Source organism: Vidua chalybeata, chromosome 11, assembly GCF_026979565.1.
Source record: "Vidua chalybeata isolate OUT-0048 chromosome 11, bVidCha1 merged haplotype, whole genome shotgun sequence".
Taxonomy (NCBI): domain Eukaryota; kingdom Metazoa; phylum Chordata; class Aves; order Passeriformes; family Viduidae; genus Vidua; species Vidua chalybeata.
The window spans coordinates 13195938-13220905 of record NC_071540.1 but is presented as its reverse complement, the minus strand read 5'-3'; the positions used below and the strand labels follow the sequence as shown (position 1 = coordinate 13220905).

At 52.7% G+C, this 24968-nt stretch overlaps 2 protein-coding genes and 1 long non-coding RNA gene across 3 annotated transcripts in view; all 3 read right to left on the bottom strand.

Moving 5' to 3' along the window:
* The window catches only part of NUP93 (nucleoporin 93), a 73081-nt gene extending 72370 nt beyond the window's left edge, over positions 1 to 711 (bottom strand). Inside the window, exon 1 of the mRNA XM_053952914.1 lies at positions 439 to 711. Coding sequence (XP_053808889.1) covers positions 439 to 617 — 179 coding nt within the window. The 5' untranslated portion in view covers positions 618 to 711. The remainder of the gene's footprint in view (positions 1 to 438) is intronic.
* A 14132-nt stretch (positions 712 to 14843) lies between these two features.
* LOC128793612 (metallothionein-1) lies at positions 14844 to 16189 on the bottom strand. The gene is made up of 3 exons (XM_053952942.1): positions 16083 to 16189; positions 15687 to 15752; positions 14844 to 15109 (listed from the first exon to the last, which is right to left on the bottom strand). Exons 1-3 carry the CDS (start codon positions 16111 to 16113, stop codon positions 15015 to 15017), a joined length of 192 nt encoding a protein of 63 aa, XP_053808917.1. The 5' UTR covers positions 16114 to 16189; the 3' UTR covers positions 14844 to 15014.
* A 7004-nt stretch (positions 16190 to 23193) lies between these two features.
* On the bottom strand, positions 23194 to 24193 carry LOC128793637 (uncharacterized). The gene is made up of 2 exons (XR_008432844.1): positions 23406 to 24193; positions 23194 to 23321 (listed from the first exon to the last, which is right to left on the bottom strand). It is a non-coding gene; the product is annotated as an uncharacterized LOC128793637 (long non-coding RNA).
* Positions 24194 to 24968: the final 775 nt, after the last annotated feature.

The window sequence follows — 24968 nt, the reverse complement described above, 5'->3', positions numbered from 1 at the left end:
TGTTACAAAAACTGCACAGCACCAAACTCTGAACAGCCCTACGTGTCTATGTAAACACCTCAGCCCTGCTGAACTCTTTCTGCCGTTCCACTGCAGTGCTGCACAGCTGCCAAGTCCTTCCAAACAGAAAAAAATGTACACTGTGTTGGTAAACATCCTCAGCAGCAGCCAGAACAAGGTACTGCACTTTCTGGCTTTAGTGTCCAAAATCAAGAACAGTAGCTCCTCAGACAAACCCTTCAACTATCCTGTTGTTTTTTGGAAGTAGGAGAAAGGTTGGAAGGAGAAAACCGAAACACAAGCTTTGCAGTCATTCTAAAAACCAGCTTTGCAGTCATTCTATTTCTCCCAGCAGGACTCCCCCCACGTTGGAAACCAAACCCATAAACAGCTTCCACCCTGCGTGCAGAGTCTCCAGCGTCAGTGCTCCGTACTTACGCCTTCACATCGGCAGTCTCCTGGGAGGTGCGGGTCAGGGTGCGGGAGCGCAGGCGCTCCCCGGCCTGCTGGATCTCCTGCAGGTTGCGCTCCACGTGCGGGAGCTCCGAGATCCCCTCTGTCTCGGCTGCCAGCTGCTCTGCCTGCTGCAGCAGCTCTCCAAAGCCATCCGTGTCCATCTCTGCGGCAGGTTTCCCTCGAGACACACAGAAACCTTCAGGGAAAAAGGGAATTCTTGCTCAGCTATAAACAGTTTCTATGCTTGCGGGGTCACAGGCAAACCAGCAAGAGCAGGTCTTCTAGAACAGGATATACTGTCTATCCTCCCCAGGAATTAAACATCAAAGAAATCTTTACAAGTGGTCTCAGAGAGCTTTCAAGTAAGAACACAGTCTATGGACCTGTCAGAAGTGGGATGCACATGTCATATCGTAGTTCATATTTTGCCTTAAAACAAAGGAGGATGAAAGCAGAGAAGTCCCTGTGAAGAATTTGGTGTTAATTTAGCTATAAACTACTGGCATACACACATAAATAGATTGCTTGGAGTGCTGGACTCCATGATCCTTATGGAGTCCTTCTCATTCTATGATACTGTATTCTTATCTATTATGAAGTAAGATGCATACATGTGTAAGCATAGGAATATATGTGGGTTGAAAACACACATAAACATGAAGTTAAATTAGTAGCAAAACAGTCCAGCTATAGATGCACACAGACAGCCATAACTAGCTAGATGTTAAAATGTGTTGCTCCATATGTCATTAACCCCCAGCCAAAAGAAATAAGTTCATATTCTTCCAGTTTAGAAGACCTGTGTCTAAATTCAATGCCTACAGCAAGTTTTACCAGTGTGAGAATTCCTTGCATTGACTCAGTGACAGAATAATTTAAAAAGTTAAAGTACAAAGCAAGGGCTGTAAGAGAAGATGTATTAAATGCATCATGCAGTTCGAATTCAGAATGGAGCCTGTTATTTTTACAGAAAGGATGAAAGCATACATGCTTGGGATCACTATGTTAAAAGATGTGTAGCTACAATGGTGTCCACATTAACAAAATATGAAACCCAAAACCTCAATTTCACACATCAAATCACGGTTTGCAGCTAAACCAGCTACAAGCAATAAGCATCAGGCACCTCTATAAAGCCACAGATGCTGAATGGAGCTACAGAGATGAAAATCTCCAGTACAGTCCCTCTCTCATAGCTTTTGCACCCAAAGGGCCTGGGATGAAATAAAAGAAACCAGATCTCAAGCATTAACTCCAACTGTTTATCATTTACTCAGAAGTAAAATCAGTGAAGACTATCTGGTTCAAGGAAGCGCCCGAAGAATAAAACAGCGATTTTTACAAATCAACAATAGCCTGCAATTCAAGTATTTTTTTTGTACTCCTCAACCATACCAAAGCAATTTTACAGTAGAATTTGAACATTCCTCACGTTTTCAGTCTCACCACCATTCCTAAGTACTACTATGAGCAGCAGTAGCAGCACTTGCCTCTGTCTGGACAAATGATTTAAAAGCACTGCATGATGATTCATTCAGACATATGCAGTTTGAGAGAGAAATCCTCCTGCCTGGGTGCCAGGACAAACCCTAACAACAGCATCCAGGAATGGAGAATTTCACTAGCACTCCCCACACACTTCAGGAAAGCAGGGGGAGGGAATGATTGTATTTGCAATGACTTGTTAAATCAGGTGAGATAGCAGAGACCGGATCTGTTTGAATAGATTAGCATGCCACCGAGATGGAGTGGAACAGGGAGGAGGAGGGTGGAAATAAGCAGTTTCATGCCCTGCAATGCAGTACAGAACAACTTCCCAGTGTTTACTTGCAATAACTCAGATGCACCCCTGCCAGGAACAGCCTCTGCTGGCAGACACTGACCAGAACAGCCACACTCCTGTACATTCAAAGACTGATGAGATCCTCCAGGAGCAGTGACTGCGAGAACAACACAGACATCAGCTTGATTTGCTCCGATCTGGTCCACTTCCTCTTTTCATTACCAAGATAAAAAGCTGGGAATGTAAGAAGCACTCACGTCTCAGACTACTGAAACCAAAAGCACAAAAAAAATCAGTGCTACAGAACTGCACCCAAACCTGCACATTTTACCTGCAGACACCCCATTAATGCCATGTAAGGTCTGTCACATAAGTTTGCCTGCGTAGGACAACTGCAACAACTCTGTGAGACTGAACCCAATTCAGCAAATACGGAACAAACTGGTTATTTTGGAGCAAGGTAAAGTACCTGTGATTATAACCAAGCACTGGAAGCAATGTCTGAAAACTCAAGAGTCAACACTAACCAGCTTTTTCTAAGTGACAGAATTCAGACATTTAGACTGAATATTCATATATTCGTAACAGTGCAAACAACTTTGTCTCCACCCTGACAGAATTTACTGCATTCAAGAGTCTGCAGTCTGACTCTTCATGCTGCTGTGCAAGATGGAAACTGCTTCCACAGCAACGGGCACAGCCATGGCAGATTTTCTTGTCTGGCTGGGGAAGGAGCAACAACCAACATCTAAGAGAAAGAAAATACTTCAGAAATTAAATTAACTTCAGTGAAACCAGACTGACCTTGGGCAAAAAGCCAGGACTGAAAAAGCTCTTCTGTAAAACAACTTTGATGACTTATCAATAGAAGTTCCTGCATTAGACCACGATTCCATTAAACCCCAGTTTAATTTCCCCAACATTTAAAACCACACATAACCACTACATATTGTACAAACTCACTAAGTTTAAGCCACAAAGAAAACAGAAAAGATGACAGGTTTCTTAAGTCTATTCAGACTGATTATAGTTGATTATTTCTTACCTAAAAACCACTAAAAACTCCTCAAGAGCACTACAGTGCTAACTTAGGAAGAAAACTGTAGCTATTCTACTCCAAATACAGCCTTGATGAACATTTTACTGTACTTGATTCAGAAATACACAAAGCTGAAATACTCCAATGTATGTGCAAGTGTCTGCTGTACTTCACACATTGACAGGGTTTGTGTCAACTAACCAATTAACTTTGAGAATCAGTAAAAAAATTAGGTTTTTCCAGTGCTCTGGGAAAAAGAAAGGAAGAAGATGTCACAGGAGAAGGAAAGCCTCACCCAGTACATTCAGAGTGCTGATGAAGCAAGAGTTCCACAAGTTGCAGAAAGATTCTTCAAAACAGGAAGGAAAAAGGAAGAAATCCAGTGTTGGTTTCTCAAAGAGGCTCCAACCTCAAAGTGCTCAAGAGACCCAGTCTGATGAGTCAGGATCAGCTTCTTGTGGAAAGAAAACACAACAGCACAAGTAGTAAGACCAAGCCAGCAGTGCTCTACTTCCTACAGCCAAGATCTGAGGTAAAAAGTGCTTTTTCAACAGGCTCCAAGCCTGGGCTGCTACAGAGAATGGAACAGCTTCTGTCCATTAAGCTAAACATGAATAAGTAAAAGGTCCATTTTGCAGGCCTGGGGAATTCTGTCTGAGCAGCAGCAATAATACCCAGCTCTTGCATGGCATGGCATAAGCAGACATCCAGACATTTCAGCAACATAATCTCCATGTTACAGAAAGGGGAAGTGATTAAGAAACACAGAGATGATAATCAAAGAGCAGGTGGACAATTGTACAACCCAAATATCTGCTGCACATTTTCAGCACACCGTCCTCTTGTCCATAAAACACAATAATGATTATCAAACCTAACAGAGGGAAAGCTTCCATACCTTAACGACACTAAACCCAGATAAAATCACAATAGGCCACCTGAAAAATACCTAAAAGCTTCAAGCTATATTTGGTACGCCATCTGGTACAACTGCCTCTTCCCCCTGCAACAAAGGCAGATGCAAGAAAATCCTGAATAGATCACACAACAACCTTTGAAACAATACTATTGTTTCTTCTACCACTGATCCATTAATGCTCCTCTGCCTCCTATAAAAAGGCTTTCAGTCCTGCATATTTTCTTCTTCATCTCATTTGTTGGTAGATATGGAGAAGTCCAGTCTTCTTATGGTCCCAGAGAGCCCTTACAGTAGGTATGTTGAACAAAAATGATTTTTTTCAAAGTTTTAAAGGCAGTAACACTGGGTTACTTGCACTTGCACTGTAAGAAAGGACAAGGAAGGGCACACAGTGCTTCGCTACACTGTTCATTATTTAAAGTGGACCTGAAGAGTAAGCATTTGAAGTGATTTCTACCAAAACACACTAGCACACATTTGTCAACACTTCCTTTTATCTGCCATAAATTCCTCATAATGGTCTCAAGTCCCCATTGTTCTGAATAACTGACTCAGCTGGCAGTTTTGCTGTATTACCATGTTCCCTCTTTTCCAAACACTTAGCCTTTATTTTAAGCACCCAACTTAGCAGGGAAATAACTTGCACAGGGTGGCAAACTGATCCTCATTAGACAGAGCATTTGGTTCAGTATTTTGGTATTTTGAGTTCCTTAAATGAAAACCCATATCCTCCCCCCACTGAATTTCCTGTCATAGCTGCACCACAGAAACTTTATGGATTTAGATGACAGAATCACATGCATTCTTCCAAGCAATTTTAAGCTTTTTCTGTCAGTTTTCCCAAGGAGTAGGAAAATTTTTTATGACACAACATAATTGAAGCAGCATTAAAGCATACAGGAACTGGTGTTTCTTTCTCACTATCATCTCTCCATACCCTAAGTACTGTTCCCAGACCAACATGACCAAATTGCAGGAGAAGAGAAGCAGCCCTTCTTTGCACCTGGACTTTAATTCAAGCCCTTCCACTCACTGCTCATAAATTCTTCCAGTATCTGAAGGAGTCCTACAGCAAAACCAGAGAGGGACTCTTTGTCAGAACTGTAGTGATAGGACAAGGAGTAATAGATAAACATTGAAAGAGAGGAAATTTAGGAAGACATTCTTTACTGTGAGGGTGGTGAGGCACTGGCACACGTTGCCCTGGGAGACTGTGACTGTCCCATGTCTGCCAGTGTTCATCATGCCAGGCTGGATAATGCCTTGATATACCTGGTGTAGCAGAAAGTGTCCCTGCCCATGGCAGTGGGGTGGAACTAGATAAGCTTTGAAGTCCCTTCCAAACCCTCTATGAATTCCTAGGAACCAACCAGCAAACCCACGGTGGAAGAGAACAAGCCCCACGCACAGAACTCGAAACAGACACCAAACCACACACATACACAAACCCGTTCCCCGGAAACCTTCCCGAACAACCAACTTCTGCTTCCTGAGGCACCAACACTGCACTTCGGTTAAACACTAAACTCCCCTTCTACAGCCGGGCTTGGCACTGCCGACCAGCACAAAAACCCGCTCGGAAGAACAGACCCCTCCTCGCGCATCCACAGCCGGCCCCGCTGCACTAGCGCGGGTTATTGACAGCAGCAGCTTCCGCAGAGCCCCGGGAGGGCCCACGAGGAGGCCTGGAGCGCTCCCAGCCAGCCTCCCGCCGCAGCGGCCTGCACGGGCCAGAGAGGAAGCCATGGGCGGGGGACAGCTGCCGGGAGCTCCGGACGCGGGGGGAAGCAAGCAGCGAGCACCGCAGGCGGGGAAGAAGCGGGGGAAGAGGCGGAGGGACGCTGAACCCCGGCCCGCCCGCACGGCGCCCTCACCTCACCCGCGCTCCGCGCCGCCCGCCGTGCCCGCGCCGCGCGCCCCCATTGGCTGCCCTCTCGCCCTTTCCCGCGCTCCCACTGGCCGAGCCGCCGGGCGTCCCGGCTTCCCGTGCTTCTATTGGCCCAGCCGCCGCGCTCCGCAGCGTGCCGGTTCCCGCTCCCTCGCGAGAACAACTTGATTGAGGCGCTCGGAGGGGGCGCGGACCGAATTGGGGGGGCGGCTGCCTCCGGAGGCCGCGGGTTCGAGGCTGCGTCCCTCCTACTCGCGCTGCGTGCGCCGCTACGAAATCAGCGAAATATGAGATAGACAGAAATAACGTGCCTGGGGTTGTTCCTCTATTCCCCCTCTTCCGTCTTAGTAAGCGCTAACTCTTGCTGGCAAACCCTGTCTGTGAGCTGATTCCGTGGGAGGTAAAATGACGATAACGAATTCATCCCCATTTTGCCTCCTATGGCCAAACACACCAGCAAACAAACTCACAGCCAGCAGGTACTCACACCATCACCTGTATAATGGTGCCCTGAGGGTGTATAGGGATTCACTGTGTTTGGTCCCCTCTTGGACACACACACGATGGCCCTAAAACAGATATTGCCAATGGCACATGAATTGTTGGGCAAAATCTGGGAACTGGGGATTTCATGGACCCACAAGGCGATAGCCTGCTTGTGTAAGAGACAGCCAGGACCTTACTGCTGTTCTGAAACATCACCCATCAAACCTTCAAAGCTGAACAGATTTCCCCATTAATACCATCTCTATTTCCAAATTTTTCCATGTAGAAAGCAGCTCCCAGCAGGCCAGAGGCAGCGCTGGCACCGGCTGTAACTGCTCCTCTTAATTGCCAAGTGCGTGCAGGGGGTCAGGGTACATTCCTGCCTGTCGCTTCAGTTTGAGGGGAGCACTTATCCCCGGCAGGATGCCCTGGTGGAATGGATACCCTGGTGGGAAAGATGCCTTGGTGGGACGGTTGTCCTCGTATGATGGGTGTCCCGATGGGATGGGTGTCCTGGTAGGGTGGCTGTGCCACCCCAGCTCTGCCTGAGCCCTTCCAGGTTCCCGGGGCATCCTTCCAGAGCGAGGAGAGTCCTGGTCCGCCCGGAGACCGGCGCTGGTGCCCTCCGGGGCGGGAGGGGGAACGGCCGTCCTGAGGGGCCGGGACCGGGAAAGAGCAGACCCCGGCAGGGACCGAGGGAGGCGGGGACAGGCAGGGAGCCGGGGCCGGGCGGGCGGCGGTGCTGCGGGCAGGCAGGTGGCAGCAGATCCCTGTGGAAGGGCTCGGCGGCCCCGGGAGCGGAGCCGCTCGGGAGAGCCGTTCCTGGGGCGGGACCCGGGTCCTCTGCACAGGGGGCAAGGGGTGCTGCTCCCTCTGTGGGTGCCCGTCCCTCTACACTGGGCGCACAGGGAGCCTGTTCCCTCGCTCAGGAAGCGCAGGCTGCTGTCCCCTCTACATCAGATGAATGTACCCTCCATCCTGGATGCCCATCCTATAAGCATAGCATCTCATCTCTGTGCCAGGGGTTTTAGACTGGATATTAGTCAAAATACATCACTGAAAGTGTTGTCAAGCACTGGAACAGGCTGCCCAGGAAAGTAGTGGAGTCACCACCCCTGGAGCGATTTAAAAAACGTGTAGATATGTCACTTGGTTTAGGGGTGGGCTTGGCAGCGCTGGGGTAGCAGCTGAACTTGATGACCTTAGAGGGGTTTTCCAACCTTTCCAACAATTCTATGACTCTGTATTTTCCCCTCGCACTGGGTACATTTTCCCTCTGCCCTGGGTGCACTTCCCCTGAGGGCAGGGTGTTATTTCCCCTGTGCACACGTGCCTGTCACCTCTGCACCAGGTGTGTTTACTCTCTGCGCTGGGTGCACGTCCCCGCTGCACACAGCGCTTGTCCCCTCGGCACAGGACGATGTCCCCTCAGCACAGAGGTTCCTGTCACGTGTGCGCAGGATGCTCATCTCCTCTGCACACAGTGCATCACTCCCCTGCACAGAGCGCACATCCTTTCTGCACTGGGCACGTGTCCCTCCTGCACACGGTGTATGCCAGCGCCACGCAGGGTCACGGACACCCATCACCCCCCTGGGATTCACACACAGCCAGGAAAAGTGGGACTGAATGCAGTCCCATGGGCAGCTGCAGGGCTGCTCGTCTGGGAGTGCACCCAGGACCCCCTTGTCTGGCTCTCCTGGGTGCCCAGAAGGGATCATGGTCACCGCAAATCACCTCGGCAAACTGTGCTGGACTTTCCTTGGCGGGGCTGAATAAAACACATCAGCGTCTTCATGGATCAAGCAAAGGCTCCCCTCACCCTCCCACTATACAGAGCTGTCCAGAGGCTGAGAGCACTTCCTGCTTCATCAAAAAGTTTTGTTTTTTGTTTTTTTTTTTTTTTAATAGAAAATACTCTTGAGGGGACCAGAAAGCCCTCACCCACCTCACTGAGAGCAGGCAAGGGCAAGCACTGGATACATCCCTCACCAGCTCATTCCGCTGGTCCTGTGGCTTTCCTTGCCCCAAATCCGTCCTGGGGAGGCTGGAAAGGTTGGGGGTCTCTGCCAGCCGGGCGTGCAGGCAGAACCAGGAGCAGGCAGGGCAGGCTGGCAGCGGCAGGGTGCAGAAGTGTGTGCCCACGTCCTACCCTGGCACGCAGCTGGGAACGGGGAGCGGTTGATGCCTGGGGCGCTTCCTGTGAGGGGAAACCCCATCCGCGCCCGGCTTTGTTTCTGGTGCAGGATGCGGGCGCCTGCCCCGGGGGGCTCAGTCTGCAGCCCCTCCGCTACAGGGGCCGGGGTCGCAGCCCTGTTTCATATGGCTCCAGCAGCAGAGCCATGCCAGTCTTCTTTTCCAGCAAAGCATCTTCCCCTGGGATTGTTTTTTAAATGTATTTAGGGCAGGGCAGACCCTTAAAAGCCATTTCCATCACTACACCTCTGTTGCAACAAGCAGTGCTGGGAGGCTGCTTGGGCAAAGACACACTGATGCAATAAGGCAACACATTTAAAAGGCAAATGGGTGCTGAGCTAGGTGTTGCTTTTCTCACTGGCAAAGTTGGGTGCTGAGCAGTCTGGGGAGCCATGTGCTGAAGCTGGGCAGACTTTGGGGAAAGGGTGAGCTTGGATCATCCTGGATGCCTGAAACATCCCTGGGAACTGGTATTGCCATGCTGCCACTGTGCAGACACCCCACTTTGTGCCACCCAGCCTAAAAGAAAGGACTATGTGGGTACCCAAGTGACCAATTTTGCTGGGTTTTTAATTTATCTTGTCCCTGGTGCCTTGTCACCAAGGGCTGCAGGAGATTTTCCTGCCAGGCAGAGCTGTCCCATTGCCCGAAGAGACACAAAACGGGTGAGGGCAGCACGGCTGGGAACTTACATCTGTGGTGGGGCACACCTAGGAGACGTGTATGGGCAGGCAGCTGCCTAAAAAGTGACTCTTCCACTTGGCAGAGACTTTCGGAAGCAAAACACATCCCATGCATCTTCCCACCACCCCCCCTCCCCCATCCCAGCAGCCACCCGAAATCCAGGCAGCTAAGCACTGCATTCACAGCTATGATTACCTGCCCTCCTGCATCTGGAGGTCTTTGCAGCTTTAAGTGAGGTGCTTCCCAAGAACGAGTTGGAAAAAAGTGCTTGGAGGTTTTGCCCTCACCAGGAGCCAAGCACTGTAGCTGCAGGTATTTGGCATGGGGAGACTGCAAGGAAAGTGTCCCTTTGGGGATGGATCTGCTCTGCAATGGATTGGGGTTTGCAAAGCATGAGCTTTTGAGGAGGGGAGGTTTGTCCCCACTAGAATTTGTCCAAGTGCTCTCCAGCAGCAGCTCAGGGCAGGCATCTCGCCAGCACACATCACCCTCCCACCCACCATGCTTGCTCCCACAAAATCTTTCACCCAAAGGAAGCCCCTAACATGGTGCAGAGGCACATGCCATGTAGCCAAGGAAAGGCTGGAGGGGACTAGAAACCCTCCTTCCACACCTCTGAGTGTGTCAGCTGTCCTCCCTGGGAGACCAGCACCTTAAAGATGCCCACACCAGCCTCACATGTAGGATGAGGTCCATCCCATGCCCTGTGAAGCTCCTTTTCTCCCTCAAGGAAGGTGCAGAGCCCACTTAGGGAAGGACATGGGAGTGTTTCTGAGCAGTCCTCTCCCACCCTGCAGCGACAATTCAACAATTCCCATACAGGCGTTCCAAGTGGCAAAAATGCTCAGCCTCCAACCCATCCCCACAGCAGCACTCGTACCTCCAGACAAACTCCTTTATTTCCATCCAGTTTCACCACCGGTACAGAAAATACAAAAGAAGAAAAACAAAAAAAAATAGGCTTTTTTGTGCCCCCCACCCCCCCATCCCCAAAGCGTGCCGACTATTTACAGGCAGAGGTGAGCAGCTCAGTGGCAGCAGCTGCACTTGCTGCTGGTCGGCTCCTTGCACACGCAGCCCTTGGCGCAGTTGCTGCAGCTCGCGGGGCAGCAGGAGCAGCAACCTGGAGGGGACACAAGAGTTAGGAGGTAGGTGGAAGGGACTGGGGTTCTGTGAAGCAGGGGGACCCAATGGAGAGTGGGAAACACCACCTCTGCATGAGCAGGGCTGATGATCCCCATGGAGATCTCCATGAGGGTTCTACAGGGCAAGAGAGGGAGTGATGGGGTCTCCATACAGGGTCTGACATAGCAAGACGGGTTGACTACAGGGTAAGAGTTAGGAGGTCCCCATTGGGTCCGACAGAGCAAGAAAGATTTCCCTTGTGGAAGAGGAAGGTGTCCATGGAGTCCCACAGGGCAAGGAAGGGTTTCCCTATGGAGCAGCGAGGTACCCAGGGAGTCCCACAGTGTAAGTTTCCCAATGGAGCAGAGAGGCGCCCATGGATGTCCCACAGGGCAGTGGCAGCTCCCTCCAAAAACAAGGCCGGGTCTCCCCTTCCTGAGCCCCCCACTCACTCTTGCGGCAGCTCCGGCAGCGGCAGTTCTTGCACTTGCAGGACCCGGCGCAGGAGCAGGAGTCACCTGGAGAGCGAGGGAAGGAGAGCGGGATCAGCCAGGAGTCAGGCAGCCGGGAGTTAGGCGGGAGTCAGCCGGGGCAGGATGGGACACTTACCGGCGGCACACGTGCAGTCCTGAGGGTCCATGGCTCGGCTCGGTTTAGTTCAATCTAGCTTGGCTCCGTTCGGCTCGGTCCGGCAGGGCTGACAGTGGTGCAGACCAGCGCCGGCCGCCTGTTATTTATGGAGCAGGACGCGGGGCGGTGCTGGCGCTGCGCACGGTGCAGCGGGGCTGCCGGCACCGGGCCGTGCTCACCGGGGGCGGTGCCGTGCCGTGCTCAGCCCGGGGCCGTGCTCAGCCCGGGGCCGTGCTCACCGGGGGCCATGCTCACCCCGGGGCCGTGCTCAGCCCGGGGCCGTGCTCACCGGGGGCCGTGCTCACCCCGGGGCCATGCTCGCCCTCGGGCCGTGCTCACCGGGGGCGGTGCCGTGCCGTGCTCACTCCCGGGCAGTGCGCACCCCGGGGCCGTGCTGTGCTCACCGGGGGCCGTGCCCTACCCCGGGGCCGTGCTCACCGGGGGCGGTGCTCACCGCGCAGCCGTGGCTACCCCGGGGCCGTGCCCACCGTGGGGCCGTGCCGTGCTTACCCGGGTCACGGACCTGCCCCCCACGCCCGCTCCCAGCCCGCTGTGTCCCTCCTGCACCCCCCTCGCCGGCAGGGTGCTGCGCTCTGGGGCACCGAGACGCTGGAATGTGGGTGCGGGGGTAACAGCACTGGCACGGCACTGCCGCCGGGTCCTTCACTCTTGGGACAGCCCCGTGGCGCTGCCCCATGTGTCCAGCGCTGTGGTGCAGCGGTGCCCCCCACCTCAGGGGTGGCTGTGGGGTGCACGGGGCTGTTGTCCCTGAGGATGAGACTGTTTCAGCACCCCACTGGAGAGTGGGATGGCTCTGGGCAGTCCCCATGGGGCTGGAGTGCTCAGATGGCCTCCCAGGAGGAGTGACTCGTAGAACACCCTGAGTTGGAAGAGATCCACAAGGATCATCGTGTACAGCTCCTGAACCTGCACAGGACAACTCTAAAAAGCACACCATGTCCCTGAGTGTGTTGTCCAAAAACTTTCTAAGCCTGGCTTGGTGCAGTGACGACTTCCTTGGGGACTCTGTTCCAGGGCCTGACTACCTTCTGGGTAAAGAATATTTTCCTAATACCCAATCTAAACCTCCCTTGACAGAGTTTCATGCACTTCTCTCGGCTGAACATGGGGATGCAGTGTGGTAGCTTGGCATTGCCAGCTAGGAGCTGCTGGGAATCACTTTCTCATCCCTGTGAGTTTTCCACCTCATCACAGGGTTTATGTGCCAACGGGCTTCCACTACCTCGCACGTGCCCGTGGCCAGTTCAACATCCAGCATGGATAACAGTGTCTGGGCCAGAGCCAGGCTGTCCCCTTGCCTGCACCCCCTACTCTAGGTGGTGTTGCAGATGGGGCAAGCCCGGGTTCAGAGCTGGTGCTGTGGATGGGTCCATCCCCATGGAGCCTGGGCCAGCGGGCTCTAGGACCAGGAGAGGTTCAGTGACCCGGGTGGTTGTGCCAGGGAACGGCTCGTGCTTGTTTGCAAAAGCACGGAGTTGTTTTTTTCCTGGCAGTGTTTGCCAGCAGCAGTGAGGCGAAGCCAGCAGGCATTGCACACGCCACTGGCTGAGCGGGAAGGAGGAGAGGTGGAATAACCGAGCACATGTGGTGTCACTGCACATAAACACGGGCTGTGAATTAACTTCTCTCCCTCCTGGACAGCCCCAGCGCAGTGCTTCGGGAATGTGCTGCACCCGCAGGCCCCCCCCTCCAGCAGGGCAGGTTCTGCTGCACCCGTGGTCGAGGAAAAGAGAGCCCCGACCACCCAAAATGGGATCGTGCACCCCTGCACGGAGCCATTCCAAAGGTGAGGGATGACTGTGCAGGGCCAAAGCAGGGGAATTCCCAGATTGCTAGGAATCCTGCATATCATACATCGAGGGGCTGTGCTTAATCCTGGGACACATTGTCCTGGGCCCACGTCACTGTGAGCGGGAAAAGGCAGCACAGCATCCCCACAGAACTTTATGTGGAGCTGTGATGAGAAGAGAGTCTGGAAAATGCCTGATTTCCCAATCTGAGCATTTCCACTAAATAGTGAGGTCATCCTGCAAGCAGAATAGGGAGGAATGAATGAGTATCCCCTGAGCCAAGGGCTTGCTGAAAGGCCGTGCCAGACATCAATGGCGAGAGGAGAGCTCGGAGGGGTCTGCTGTATTACTGCTGGCATTCCAATTTCCCAGGGCACGGAGTAGTTAAACCCAAGTCTGTTCCCTTGTAAGAGGAGTGCCATGTCTAACTCTGATTTTATAACAGTCATAAAGTGAGCAGCAGAGCTGCAGCTGCCCAACACAGGTCTCAGGGCTCAGAGTTGGAATGCTGGAACCTCTGTCTGCCCCCCCCCCCACTCTCCCCCCACCACTTCCCCTGAAGACAGGAGGCAGCATCTGACAGCTGCTCTCCATCATACTGCTATGGGGCACAGGGATGGGCACAGCACAGAGCCATGGGGCAGGATCAGTGCAAACTCACATGGGCCAGCAAAGCCAGACTGATTCTGTGAGCTTTGCTGGGTTAAACCAGATGTTTGGTGATAAATCCCATTAGGAACCTTTGCACCTGTCAGAAGTGTGGGGTGATGGTGACATCTCAGGGGATATCCTGAGGGAGGACCCCTCCTGGGGCAAAGGGGTATCCCCTAGGGACTGGCACCCTAAGCAGCCCGTGGGCACAGATGCTGTGCTGTAGGCTATGCCAAATCCCTAGCTGAGTCCTGGTGGTGGTGATTGGGTGGGTCAGGAAAGGTTTTTAACCTAAAAAGTGGCTATGAGCAGCTGCATTTGAGGAATGCAGGGACAAGCAGAGCCTGTCATGGTCCTGGGAAGCAGCAGGGTGGCACGGGGCACCTGGGGTGCAGCGTTCTGGCAGCTGCATGGCTGTGCTTGGGCAGAGTGAGCATCACACCCTGACACGGGCATCGTGGGCATCACATCCCATTGTTGGCTTTGCACCCTGGCATAGGCATCCCATCCCATTATGGGCATTCTGCCCCATCACAGGCATTGCACCCCATCACATCCCATCCGTGGAATCCTGGTATGGGCATTGCAAACCACAGCGGGCATCACACTCTGGTTTGGGCATCACATCCCATCACAGGCACTGAACCCTATCACAGGCAGTGCACCCTGTTGTGGGGATCCCACGGTGGGGAACCAGGTCACCTGAGGCTCTCCAGGAGCACCCAGCCAGACTGGCAGAGGTGGCAGGGGCATAAGCAATGTGGTTCTTCCTGCCAGTTCAACTAAACTGCCAGGAGGAAAACTAAACCTGTTTCTCTGCCACCCCACCTGCCGTGGAAACATTCCCCTTGGAAATGGGCAGGGCTGGGGTTGTTATTACAGTGAAAGCTTGTAATAACGAGCTGCTCATTAGCCCCGAGGATCTCTGGTTGGAGGAGACAGCATGGGATTTGCCCCTGGGTAAGAAGAGGGTGGTGGTGGGGGTGGAAAAATCCCTTATTGTGTAGGGAAAGTGTTAAAACAAGAGTCAGAACTACTGTAGGGAGAGCAGAGCCAAGACTAGAAGACAGGAGCAAAAATAAGACACAGGCTCTTTGCCATGACCTCCCACATGCACTGCCCTCCCGCTCCCCTGGGAAACTGCTGCACCCAACAGAAGGGCCAAGTTCCTCATGGACCTTTATATACATATCACTTTATTTATGTAGCTTATTACATGTCAAAGTGGCAAACACGAAAGAAATCTGAACACAAATATAAAAAAAGACAACTAACATACACAATAAGGTTATTTTTCTTTGGCCCCCCAGATGTGCATCACCCCCAGATGTGCAGCCAGGGGTCCCCTATTTGCAGCAGCTGCACTTGGCAGAGGGGGGCCCCTTGCAGACGCAGCCCTGTGCACACTTGGCACATCCAGCTGGGCAGCAGGAGCAGCAGCCTGTGGGAGAGACAAAAAAAAATAAGGACATTCTTGGAAAGTCTCAGGCTGGGGCTCAGGGTGGGGGTTTCACTCTTCTGGAGACCTCCCACGTATTCATGTTGTTCCCTTTTAGCAGCATCTCCATTCTTGGCAGTGTCTTCCAGGGTGTTTGTGCAGCCAGGACTGGCACTGGAGAGGCAGGGGGAGAGTGTGGCACTCCCGGGGGTTCACCAGGATTCCCCCAGTCCCTCTCTTTGCAAACTCTCATGGCACACGGCTCTGCTGTGGGTGACAGCATCAAGAGCACCCAGAAGAAACCCCAGTGCTGGTTTCCTCCCCAGCATCCCCTTGTGCTGAGCCTGAGGTGCTATTGAGGGGAATGCTCAGGTTTAGGTGGTACTGAGTGACTTGTATTGCCTGGAGAGGGGGTGGGATTTACACTGTGCTCCTTTGTGAGGAAAAAACCTTATGTGAGGAATAAACTTGCCACTGGCAATGCTAAGACTGATTTGATTCAGTGCATACACGGATGTGTAGTGAAAACCCCCCAAGTGTTTCTGCTCCCCACCCTGGGGGGCTTAGGGATCCCTCTTACCTTTTTTGCACGATGTGCATTTGCAGTTTTTGCATTTACAGTTGTCCCCGCAGGTACAGGTGCCACCTAAAACATGGAGAAAAGGAGAAAAAGAGGTTGAGAAGAAGGTGGTGGAAGGGGATACCAACAATCCAGAGATCTGCGGGGAACAGCACTGCCTGCCCTCCGAGCATGCACTGATGCTTCAGCCTCGCTCAGAGGGAAGGTCACGGCATTCCCAGCCGCTTTTCCAGTGTGACAACGCAGTGCTGGGAGAGGAGTTCAGCTGCTGGCCCAGCCCGTACGAGAGAGAACATCGGGAATGGCGGAGGAGGCCGACGGGCGGGAGTGTCGGTGTTCCCGCTGGGATGCTGGTGCTCCCGCTGCCCCTCGAGATGGAAGGAAACGCTGCCTTACCTGTGGCACAAGGGCAATCCTGAGAATCCATGTCTGGCTGGGCTGGGTGCCTGCTGTCGGACGCGTTGGGCGACGGGAAGAAGCTTTGGCAGGACTCGCAGCCGCCTCCTATTTATCCTTGGCCAGACGAGAGCGAGTGCAAAACCTCCGCCCCTGCAGCCTGCGCACGGCTCAGCCCGGCTCCTGCCCCGGGCGCTGCTGATTCACTGCCCGGGCGGCGCAGCGTGACCTGCGGCTCCCGCATCCCCCCGCGCCCCCTCCCCGGGGTGCTGCGGCAGCAGGGAGGGCTGTCGGGGTGACCACCCCTCTCTGCTGAGATGTTGAATGGGTGCAGAGAACGGCCAAATCTCATCACACAGATGACACCTGTCTCAGGAGTGTTGCTGCACTCGACGGGGCTGGGGGCTGAGGGGGTGCACCCAGGGAGCCCCCACAGTCCAGCTTTTGATTGATTGATTGATTGATTGATTGATGCCAAAATCAATCTGCTAATCTGACTTGGGGGATGCATTAGTCCAGGAAGTGCCACCACTGCTAGGAAATTTCAGTCCCCTCCTCTCAGAGCTGGCACAGTAGGGTGATGGGGAGCTGGCACCATGAGGTGACAGAGATTCAGTGCCTGCTTGAGACCCTGTCCTCTGGTTCCTACACCCTTTCTGCAAGCAGGAGCAGCAACAAGCTGGACTGGCCTGGCCAGAGCCTGCCATGCCCTCCCAGTGCCCCAGGACAGTGGCACCCACGTCCCCTTGGCGCCGTGCATGGCACCTCGGGGCCCTGTCTCCTTCCCGGCTGCAGTGCTCCATCCCACTCTTCTGAATTAATTTCCGTGTGCCATTAACTGGGTGTGCAGGGGAGGAGGGTGGCAGGCAAGCTGCCATCACCCTGGTCAACTCCTCCAGCGGGTTTTACCCACCCACTCGAAAGCACAGTGAGTGTTTGGGGGGGAAGGCACAAAAAAAAAGATGCTTGCTGAGATTTTTGGTGTGGGGACAGTCTACTTCATGTGCATGAGGCATTGTCAGCCATGGAGCATCCTTCCTCCTCTATTCCTGTGTTTCTGTGTACTCCTTAGTGTCAGTGATACCCCACCCCAGTTGCCCCTTGCTCTGAGACTCCTTTGCCTTGGGGTTTTATCCCAGCAGGGCTTTTGCCTGAGGTACCTGGCTGAGGCAGTTTGTCGATGCTAATCCAGCCAAAACAGCGACACGGGGAGTATTTTTACCACTCAGCTGTCCAGACTTGTTGGGAGCTTGTTGGGTGACCTGATGGGGAGCATTGCCAGCACCCCGACTCAGCATCTCCTCCAGCCTCTCCAGGCCAGTGTGGGAAATCTGTATGGAAAAGCCCAAGAAAGGCAGAGCCAATGGGCCCCTTCCTCAACTCCTCTACCCTGGAGCAACTTGTCAGTGCCCTGACATGCCAGCCCTGCGGTCGTGTCAATGTCACACTGCTGCTGATGCACTGGGGCGTGATGGCAGGGGACAGTGCCAGGGACCAGGTTCATGCCAAGAATGTTATTGCTCCTGTGGGAGCAGGGAAACACAAACATGGGAAACGCATGTGCAAATGGTCACCTGCCACCCTGGCTATGTCCCCCTGTACTATGTTGTTGTCATGACAGAGGGGCAACATCTCCTTGGGATCTTGCATTTGCTCTGGTCCTTGGCTGAAATAATCAAGCACTCCTGTGGCACAGTAATATGACGAAGGAAATCCTTCCTGCTGTGTCGTGATGGATTAATGGTGAACAGCAATATCACTGTTGCATCTGTTGTGTCTTCCCCCACTGCCTGGGACCCTTGGCCACCCAGGCAAAAATTGGCCCTATCCCCAGCTGGTGGTGGCCCAGGGATACAGGGACATGTGGCTTCTCCAAAGTGGTCCCTCTCCTCTAGCCTAGGGGGAGGAAGGTGGAGCCCATACAAAGGGAAGAGAACAATCTCTGCCATTAAAGGACAGGGTGCAGGAAAAGCTCTCCAGCATCTGTCAGATCCCAGTCCTTTTTAGTTTATTTCCTCTCTTTCTGCACAAAGGAAAAAATAATCTTCCAGGTGATGTAGGACTGAGAGTCAGGACTCTAGTAGATCTTTCATTGCTCCTGGTCTATTCTGTAATTGATTTGAGATACATTCTACAATTAAGTTGGGATTAGACTGGAATAGTGGGTTGTCAGGCAGACACACACCAATCAGACCACCTCCAGAAGCAACCTGTTATTGGGGTGACAATGATGAGCTAGGGACACCTTCCTGCTGTTTAAATACCCCCTTGATAAGGTCTTGCCAGCCTCAGTTTGCCTTCTGGCCCCTGCCCTCCATTTTCCTGGGGGTTCTCCATCATTTAAACGGGGCTGATGCTGCTCCCCAGAGCCAAGCAAAACAGGCAGGATCCCTGCACAGAATTTATTCACCAGCCCTTGCCATACCAGAGCTGTACCCCTTGGCTCTCATGTCCCCTGCGTGGGATTCCTGGCTCTGTCCCCAGGCAATTACCCTGAGATTGCCAGGTGGATTAACACGGGTGAGTCAGCGTGATGCTCCCGTGCTCCAGGCAGAGCTGGAGATGGGAGGATGGTGATGGCTGAGCATCACCATGGGCATGCCAGGGACAAGGCTCCCTAGAAAGGAGAGAAGGAAGCTGACAGCTTTCAGGACAATGTGGCGGAGGCACCTGTTCCTGTGACACCTTGGGTGTCTCCAGCGGATTGCTGAAAGCCACAGGACGGTGTCAGGGCTGGTGCTGGTGACTGGCAGTGACTCAAGGCTGATGCCAGGCAGGTGAGGAGGGAGGCACAGCAGCCAGCTCCCGTGGAGGTGAGCTGGCACAGGTCTGCCCTGGCTCTCTGCTGAAGGACACGTGGCTCCAGTCACCTGTGGGCACGCTGAGGTGCATAATGGACCAGCATCAGCCTCCAGCTGCCTGTGGTGTAGCCACCCAGCACATCACCTTCTGGGGACCCTGCAGACTGCTACAAGTCCCCCTCTCACGGCACGTGCCCCCCGAAGCGATTGCTCTGGGCTCATCATCCCCTCTGGAGCAGTGATGTGTTCGGTGACCCCTCCTTCACCCAGATACAAGATCCCAGGCATCCGGGGGCCTCTGCTGGCAAAGCACCATGGCTCAGTGGGTACAGACTGTGGGCAGGGATGCAGGGCGTATGAACCCCGTGTGGGCACAGCACTGAGACCTTGGAGGGACAGTCCCTGGGTGTTCCTGGGGGTGCCCTGCCCCTCACCATTGCCTATTGCTTGCTAGGCAGGATGCTGATGCAGGGTACCCAGGGGTGGCCCTGACACTGCAGCAGCAGCAAGGGCAGATCAGCTATGCCTGCTCCAGCTGCCCCTTTGTGTTGGTCTCTGGGCAGGAGAGCCACGGCTGGCCAGGGCTCAGCGGGCTCAGAGGCTCAGGGATCAGAGGTACAGGGAACCACAGCCCACCTGGGACCAGCAAACACCCAGCAAACACCCAGCACATGCAAGTGCTGAAAGCCAGCAGGAAGCCCTAGGAGTGATTGCTGCTTAGAAAGCAGGCTCAGCTTTGATCCGAATCTCAGGTTATTGTTTGCTGATGATAAACAAGTGTTTGAAACACGGGAAATAGGTGCTGACGTGGTTTTATTTTGCTGGTGCTTGCCAGCCCTTTGGCAGAGGAGGAAGAAGGTGAATCACCCCTTGTCTGCCCTGGGAAGCCATTCTCAACCACTCCCCATGTGCATAGGCAAAGCCTTGGAAACATTTGGGAGTGAAACCGGATCAGTGGGGTGACCTCAGGCTGTGGAGACTTCTTTCTTTTTCCCAGAAAATTGGGAGCAAAGACTTGTTCTGCTCTCAGTGGCAGACATTAGCTAAGCTCATTGTTCTCCGTCCTTGCATCTTCCTGGGAAGATGCCTGCTTCCCTGCCTGCACCTTGATTGCAGCTTTAGGAAAATACATCCCAGCAAGTACTTCTCCAATATCAGCCATCAGCAAATACGTGGCATGTCCCATTTTCCTGAAGAAATGCTCTTCTTGGCGACTTGATGGCCCACATCATGTCTGTAACCATAGGAAGGCACCTTCAGCGAGGGCCCGCTGGCAGTGGGAAGGGGATGGGCAGATTTCCATTAAGCAGGAATTGCATGGCGTGCAATCCTGGGACGCTTTCACAAGCCGGCAGCACTCTTTGATGTGGGCTCTTTGGGAGCCGCCTTGTGACCCAGCCGGCTGCGCTGGGGCTGGGACTCCCAAGGCCAGGATTATGAGTCGGGCTCAGCTGCCGGCTCATCCTATGGCTCCAGGCAAGGGCTTGGCCCTTACTCCTTCTTTCTTATCTGCAATGGAGCTATCAATATTACCTTCTCCTTGAAAAAGCACTGTGGAGAGGATAGGGATTTGCTAATTACCGATTTTTAGGGAGAAGGGAAAGGAAGAAATGCTGAATGATGCCATGAACTGGGTCCAGGAGAGTGAACTGACCTTGCAAAGTTCCCACCAGTTTTGGGGTGTGCATCCTGAGAGACCCCAGCACAAGGTGGGAGCTCCTGCCTGGCAGGATAGGCTTTTGGGGCCAGGTGATGTGTGTTGGGGCATGTCTGGAAGATGAAAGGGCTGATTCTTCTTTTGATCATGAAATTCTCATAAATGTTAATGGGAATTACTTCGAGGTCTAACGAGGGTTGAATTGCAGCCCCCAAGGGAAGGAAGGAGATGAGGACCAACCAAGCTTTGGCTGGGAAATAAAAATGCTTGAATTTACCTTGTCCTTCTCCTGTGAGAGCAGAAAAACAGTGGGTCTGGGGCTGCCCAGCATCCCTGCATACTCTTCTGGGAAAGGGGTTTGCCAGGTGTCCCCCACTTTGCCCAACACTGCTGGCAACTGCATGACAGGCTTTAAGCATCACCTTAACTCTAGGCATCATTTTAATTCACCAATCTAATGCTTTCCCAGTGTACAGTTTGGATTTTATTTTTTTTCTTTGGTTTTGTTTTTTTTCCTTACATCTTTCCTTCCCTTTTGTGTCTTTCAGGTTCCCACAGACTTCAAACTCACCTGCTTCAACTACTCGCCACCTCCCCTGGCTGAAACGTGACCCAAAGTTTCCAAGTATCGTTACCTTGGGCATATTTAATTATTATATTCCCCTTTAGTTGCTAATTAGAAGCCAAGAGTAGAGGGGATGACTAATTCCCTAGGATGTCAAGTACACACTTGCCTGAGCTTGCAAAGAAAACATCGGCCCCCTCAGTATAAAGGTGTGAAATAAAAGAATGTGATATTTTCCTTGATGTCTTTAAACCCTGCTCCTGAGATCCAGAGATCCTTGTTGTCTATCTTGGGAATGATTCACACAGCTGCTGTGCCGGATCCTGCCTCCCCCGAGAGCAGTGTAGCTGTAGAGGCAGGATCTGGCACAACAGCGCTTTACATCCCCATCCAAAAGTGTCTCCCATCCCAGGAATGGGCATGGGATGGGGGGAGAAATGCTGCTCCAGCTGGGGCAGCAAACCTGGGATGGCAAAAGAGAAAAGCCCCCGCAGACAGGCTCATTCTTCATTTTAAGGAGTACTTAAGCGTGCAGGTACAATTGCTCATGCCTTCCCACTCCAGCCATATTATCCCCCTCCTCAAAGGATGGCGATGGTTATTTTTGCCAGCATTTTCCCTAATTCAATATCTGAGCACTCCTCAGTGTTCCTCTGCCAGGCAGATAAAGGCATAGTGAATTTTTGGTTACATTTGAAGTCTTTTCAAAGAAACAGCTTCTGGGTGTGTGACAATCTTCATACCTGTTGTGCTGTCAGGTCCAGCTTCTCCATGCAACCTGCCTAGAAAGCCAGCAACCCATGCCAAGCATGTCTGATTATACAATCCATATCTATCTATATCTATATCTATATCTATATCTATATCTATATCTATATCTATATCTAATTTATTATATGATATTTTATTATATGATATGTATTATATGAAATCATAGTGGCTTAAACAATATTATATTAAATGATTATAATATATCAATTATAGTTAGTAGGAGCTAGAAAACAGCAAACACTAGTCACAGAGCATTGCCTTGCCAAGCCTGTGCAGAGTAGCCAGGAAGGAGGATGGTGATGATTTCTTGCTGGATTTTAAGATCTATGTTCTAGTGAAGAAGCTGAATAATCCCTCAACTACAGTTACACTAATCCTGGCTGCAAAGCAGCCCCTGTCTGTGCAGCAGTGAAACCCAGGGGTTTAGTGAGTATTTTATGGGATTTCCCCCCTTGTAAAGGTTGCAAAAGGGAAGGACCCCTGTCCTGAGCACTGCTCAGGACTCAGGACTGGATGCTGTACCTTTGGATGTAAATAAATTTTATTATGTTTTATTATTTTATTTATAAAATAAATATATTTAATTTCATTTTATAAATGATGGGCTTTCAAACGAAGGGAAATGAGTGTTAAAAGCCACGATTTCAATATTAAGAATTTCAGAGCCAGCTGATTCAAAGTGGCAGCTGTAATTTAATTGTGTTGCAGACGTGCCAAACCCAATACCATAATTAGTGATTCAAAATAATATTTACAGCTCAAATAATACATATTTAGCAAGAAGTTGAAATTTCCATCTATTTACAATTTTACCAGCTTAAAAAGGTCTCTAAGCTCAGTTTTTCCCCCATTTTGCTTGGTTGGGTTTGAAGAGCCCGGCAGAGCAATCCTCAGCACTGCTGGGAGAGGAGCTGGGGATTTTGTACCCACCCATGGCACAGGGGTTGGAACTGGATGATCTTTAATGTTCTTTCCAAGCCAAATTATTCTAGAATTCTGCGATTTTCCCTGTGAGGACAGCAGTGTTTGCTGGCCTATAGCAACACCCTATTGTGTGCCTGAGTTCACGCCAGCGCTTTGCCTTTGTGCTCTGGTACCCAAACCAGCATGAGGGAGGGGGACCCACTGCACGGCTGGCACTGACACCCACGCTCACCCCAAACAGAGCCACAGAGGGAAAAAAAACACCCTCCTTAATATGCTGCACGTGATTGCTGCCTCGTTATCCACAAGTATAATGGCACATTGATAGAGGTGCCAGAGAACCTTGGTAAAAACAATTTAAAGAAGAGAAAAAGGAGGTCGTCACACTCAGAATCGCATGATCCCTGCTCCAGTGCTGCTTTTTAGAGCCCTCCTTTGCATGCGGGGCAGGGACACTGCTGCCGGCCAGGGCTCGGCCAACGCACAAGGAAATGCCAACCGGGATGTGTCTGCCAGCTCTCCTAGAAACAAATGGATCTGTGCCTCAAACCAGTGTCCTTTGCAGGGAAAGAAGAGCTGTTTTTCCAGTGCATCCTCTTCCAAACCTGCTTCTTGCTGGGATGGAGGTGATAATGTCCCAGTGCAGGTCATGGATTCAGGCACTGTCAGAGCACTGTTTATTTACAGCACGCATGAGGGTTATCATGTTAAAATATTGCTTAAACCGAAAATAATTTAAGAATTTCTAAAGTCATGACCTTGAGTCAGGGTTTCCCTACTCAACCTGTGTCTGGGCAGGGAGTGGGCACTGCAGGGAGATCCATGAGGGTCTGTATACCAAAATCCACTCCAGGACAGGGACCAGCATCAGTGTTTACACTGTGTCTCTGTGAGGGCTTGCCTTTTGTTTCCCTCATCTCCAACCTCCTCCCAGTGCCCCAGTGGCTGGATTCTGTAGGATCCAATGCACAATCCCACAAAGCAGCAGTAATGACGTTCTGAGGCTGTGCTTTTGGCTTCATGGGACATTGTAACTCTAGGTTGGGTTTTCCTGGCTTGGAGATCTCTCAGTTGGAGATACTCCTGGCAAGGTGTGAGTAAAGGTGTGTGTGGCAGCTGGCAGACAGCAAAAGGTGAAGTGAGGGTACTGGGGACAGAGAGGGGACAGGCCTTGGCCCCAGCTGGGTGCTGACCTTGCAGAGAAGCTGGGACTAAGATGGCAATGTGGGTGTTGGAGGCCACTGCAGCTGCCCGGGGGGCAATTGCCTCTATCCTCCTGTCCTTGGTTGCCCCCAGTACCTCCAGTTGCTCCCCCAGTTCTCCTGACCTCTACCAATGCCTCCCCCAGTTCCACACATGCAACTCACCCCCACCTCCCCTAACTGCCCCTAACTGCCTCTCAGCTCTTCTGACCTCTGCATTTGCCCTCCTGGCCCCCTAATCCCACACCCCAGCTGTCTTAGATGCACTGTAATATCTGCAGTTGCACCCCCCACCTCCCCCTATCTCTGTGAGTGCCCCCCACTCCTCCAGTCCTCCACTTCAGTTGACCCCTGTCCTTTGCCACTGGCCCCAGTCCTACCCCATCTCCCCCACTGCCCCCGGTCCCATCTCCCCCACTGCCCCCGGTCCCATCTCCCCCACTGCCCCCGGTTCCATCTCCCCCATTTCCCCCGGTCCCATCTCCCCCATTTCCCCCGGTCCCATCTCCCCCACTGCCCCCGGTTCCATCTCCCCCACTGCCCCCGGTCCCATCTCCCCCACTGCCCCCGGTCCCATCTCCCCCATTTCCCCCCGTCCCATCTCCCCCACTGCCCCCGGTTCCATCTCCCCCATTTCCCCCGGTCCCATCTCCCCCACTGCCCCCGGTTCCATCTCCCCCACTGCCCCCGGTCCCATCTCCCCCACTGCCCCCGGTTCCATCTCCCCCACTGAACCCGGTCCCATCTCCCTCACTGCCCCCGGTCCCATCTCCCCCACTGAACCCGGTCCCATCTCCCCCATTTCCCCCGGTCCCATCTCCCTCACTGCCCCCGGTCCCCCCCACTCCCCCCTCAGACCAACCGCCTTCCCCCGTCCCGGCCCCACAGCGCCCCCCCGCGGCCGCCTCTCGGGCTGCGCCCCTCCCGCTGACGCGGCGCCTGCGCGTGCGCGCGTGCGGTGCCGGT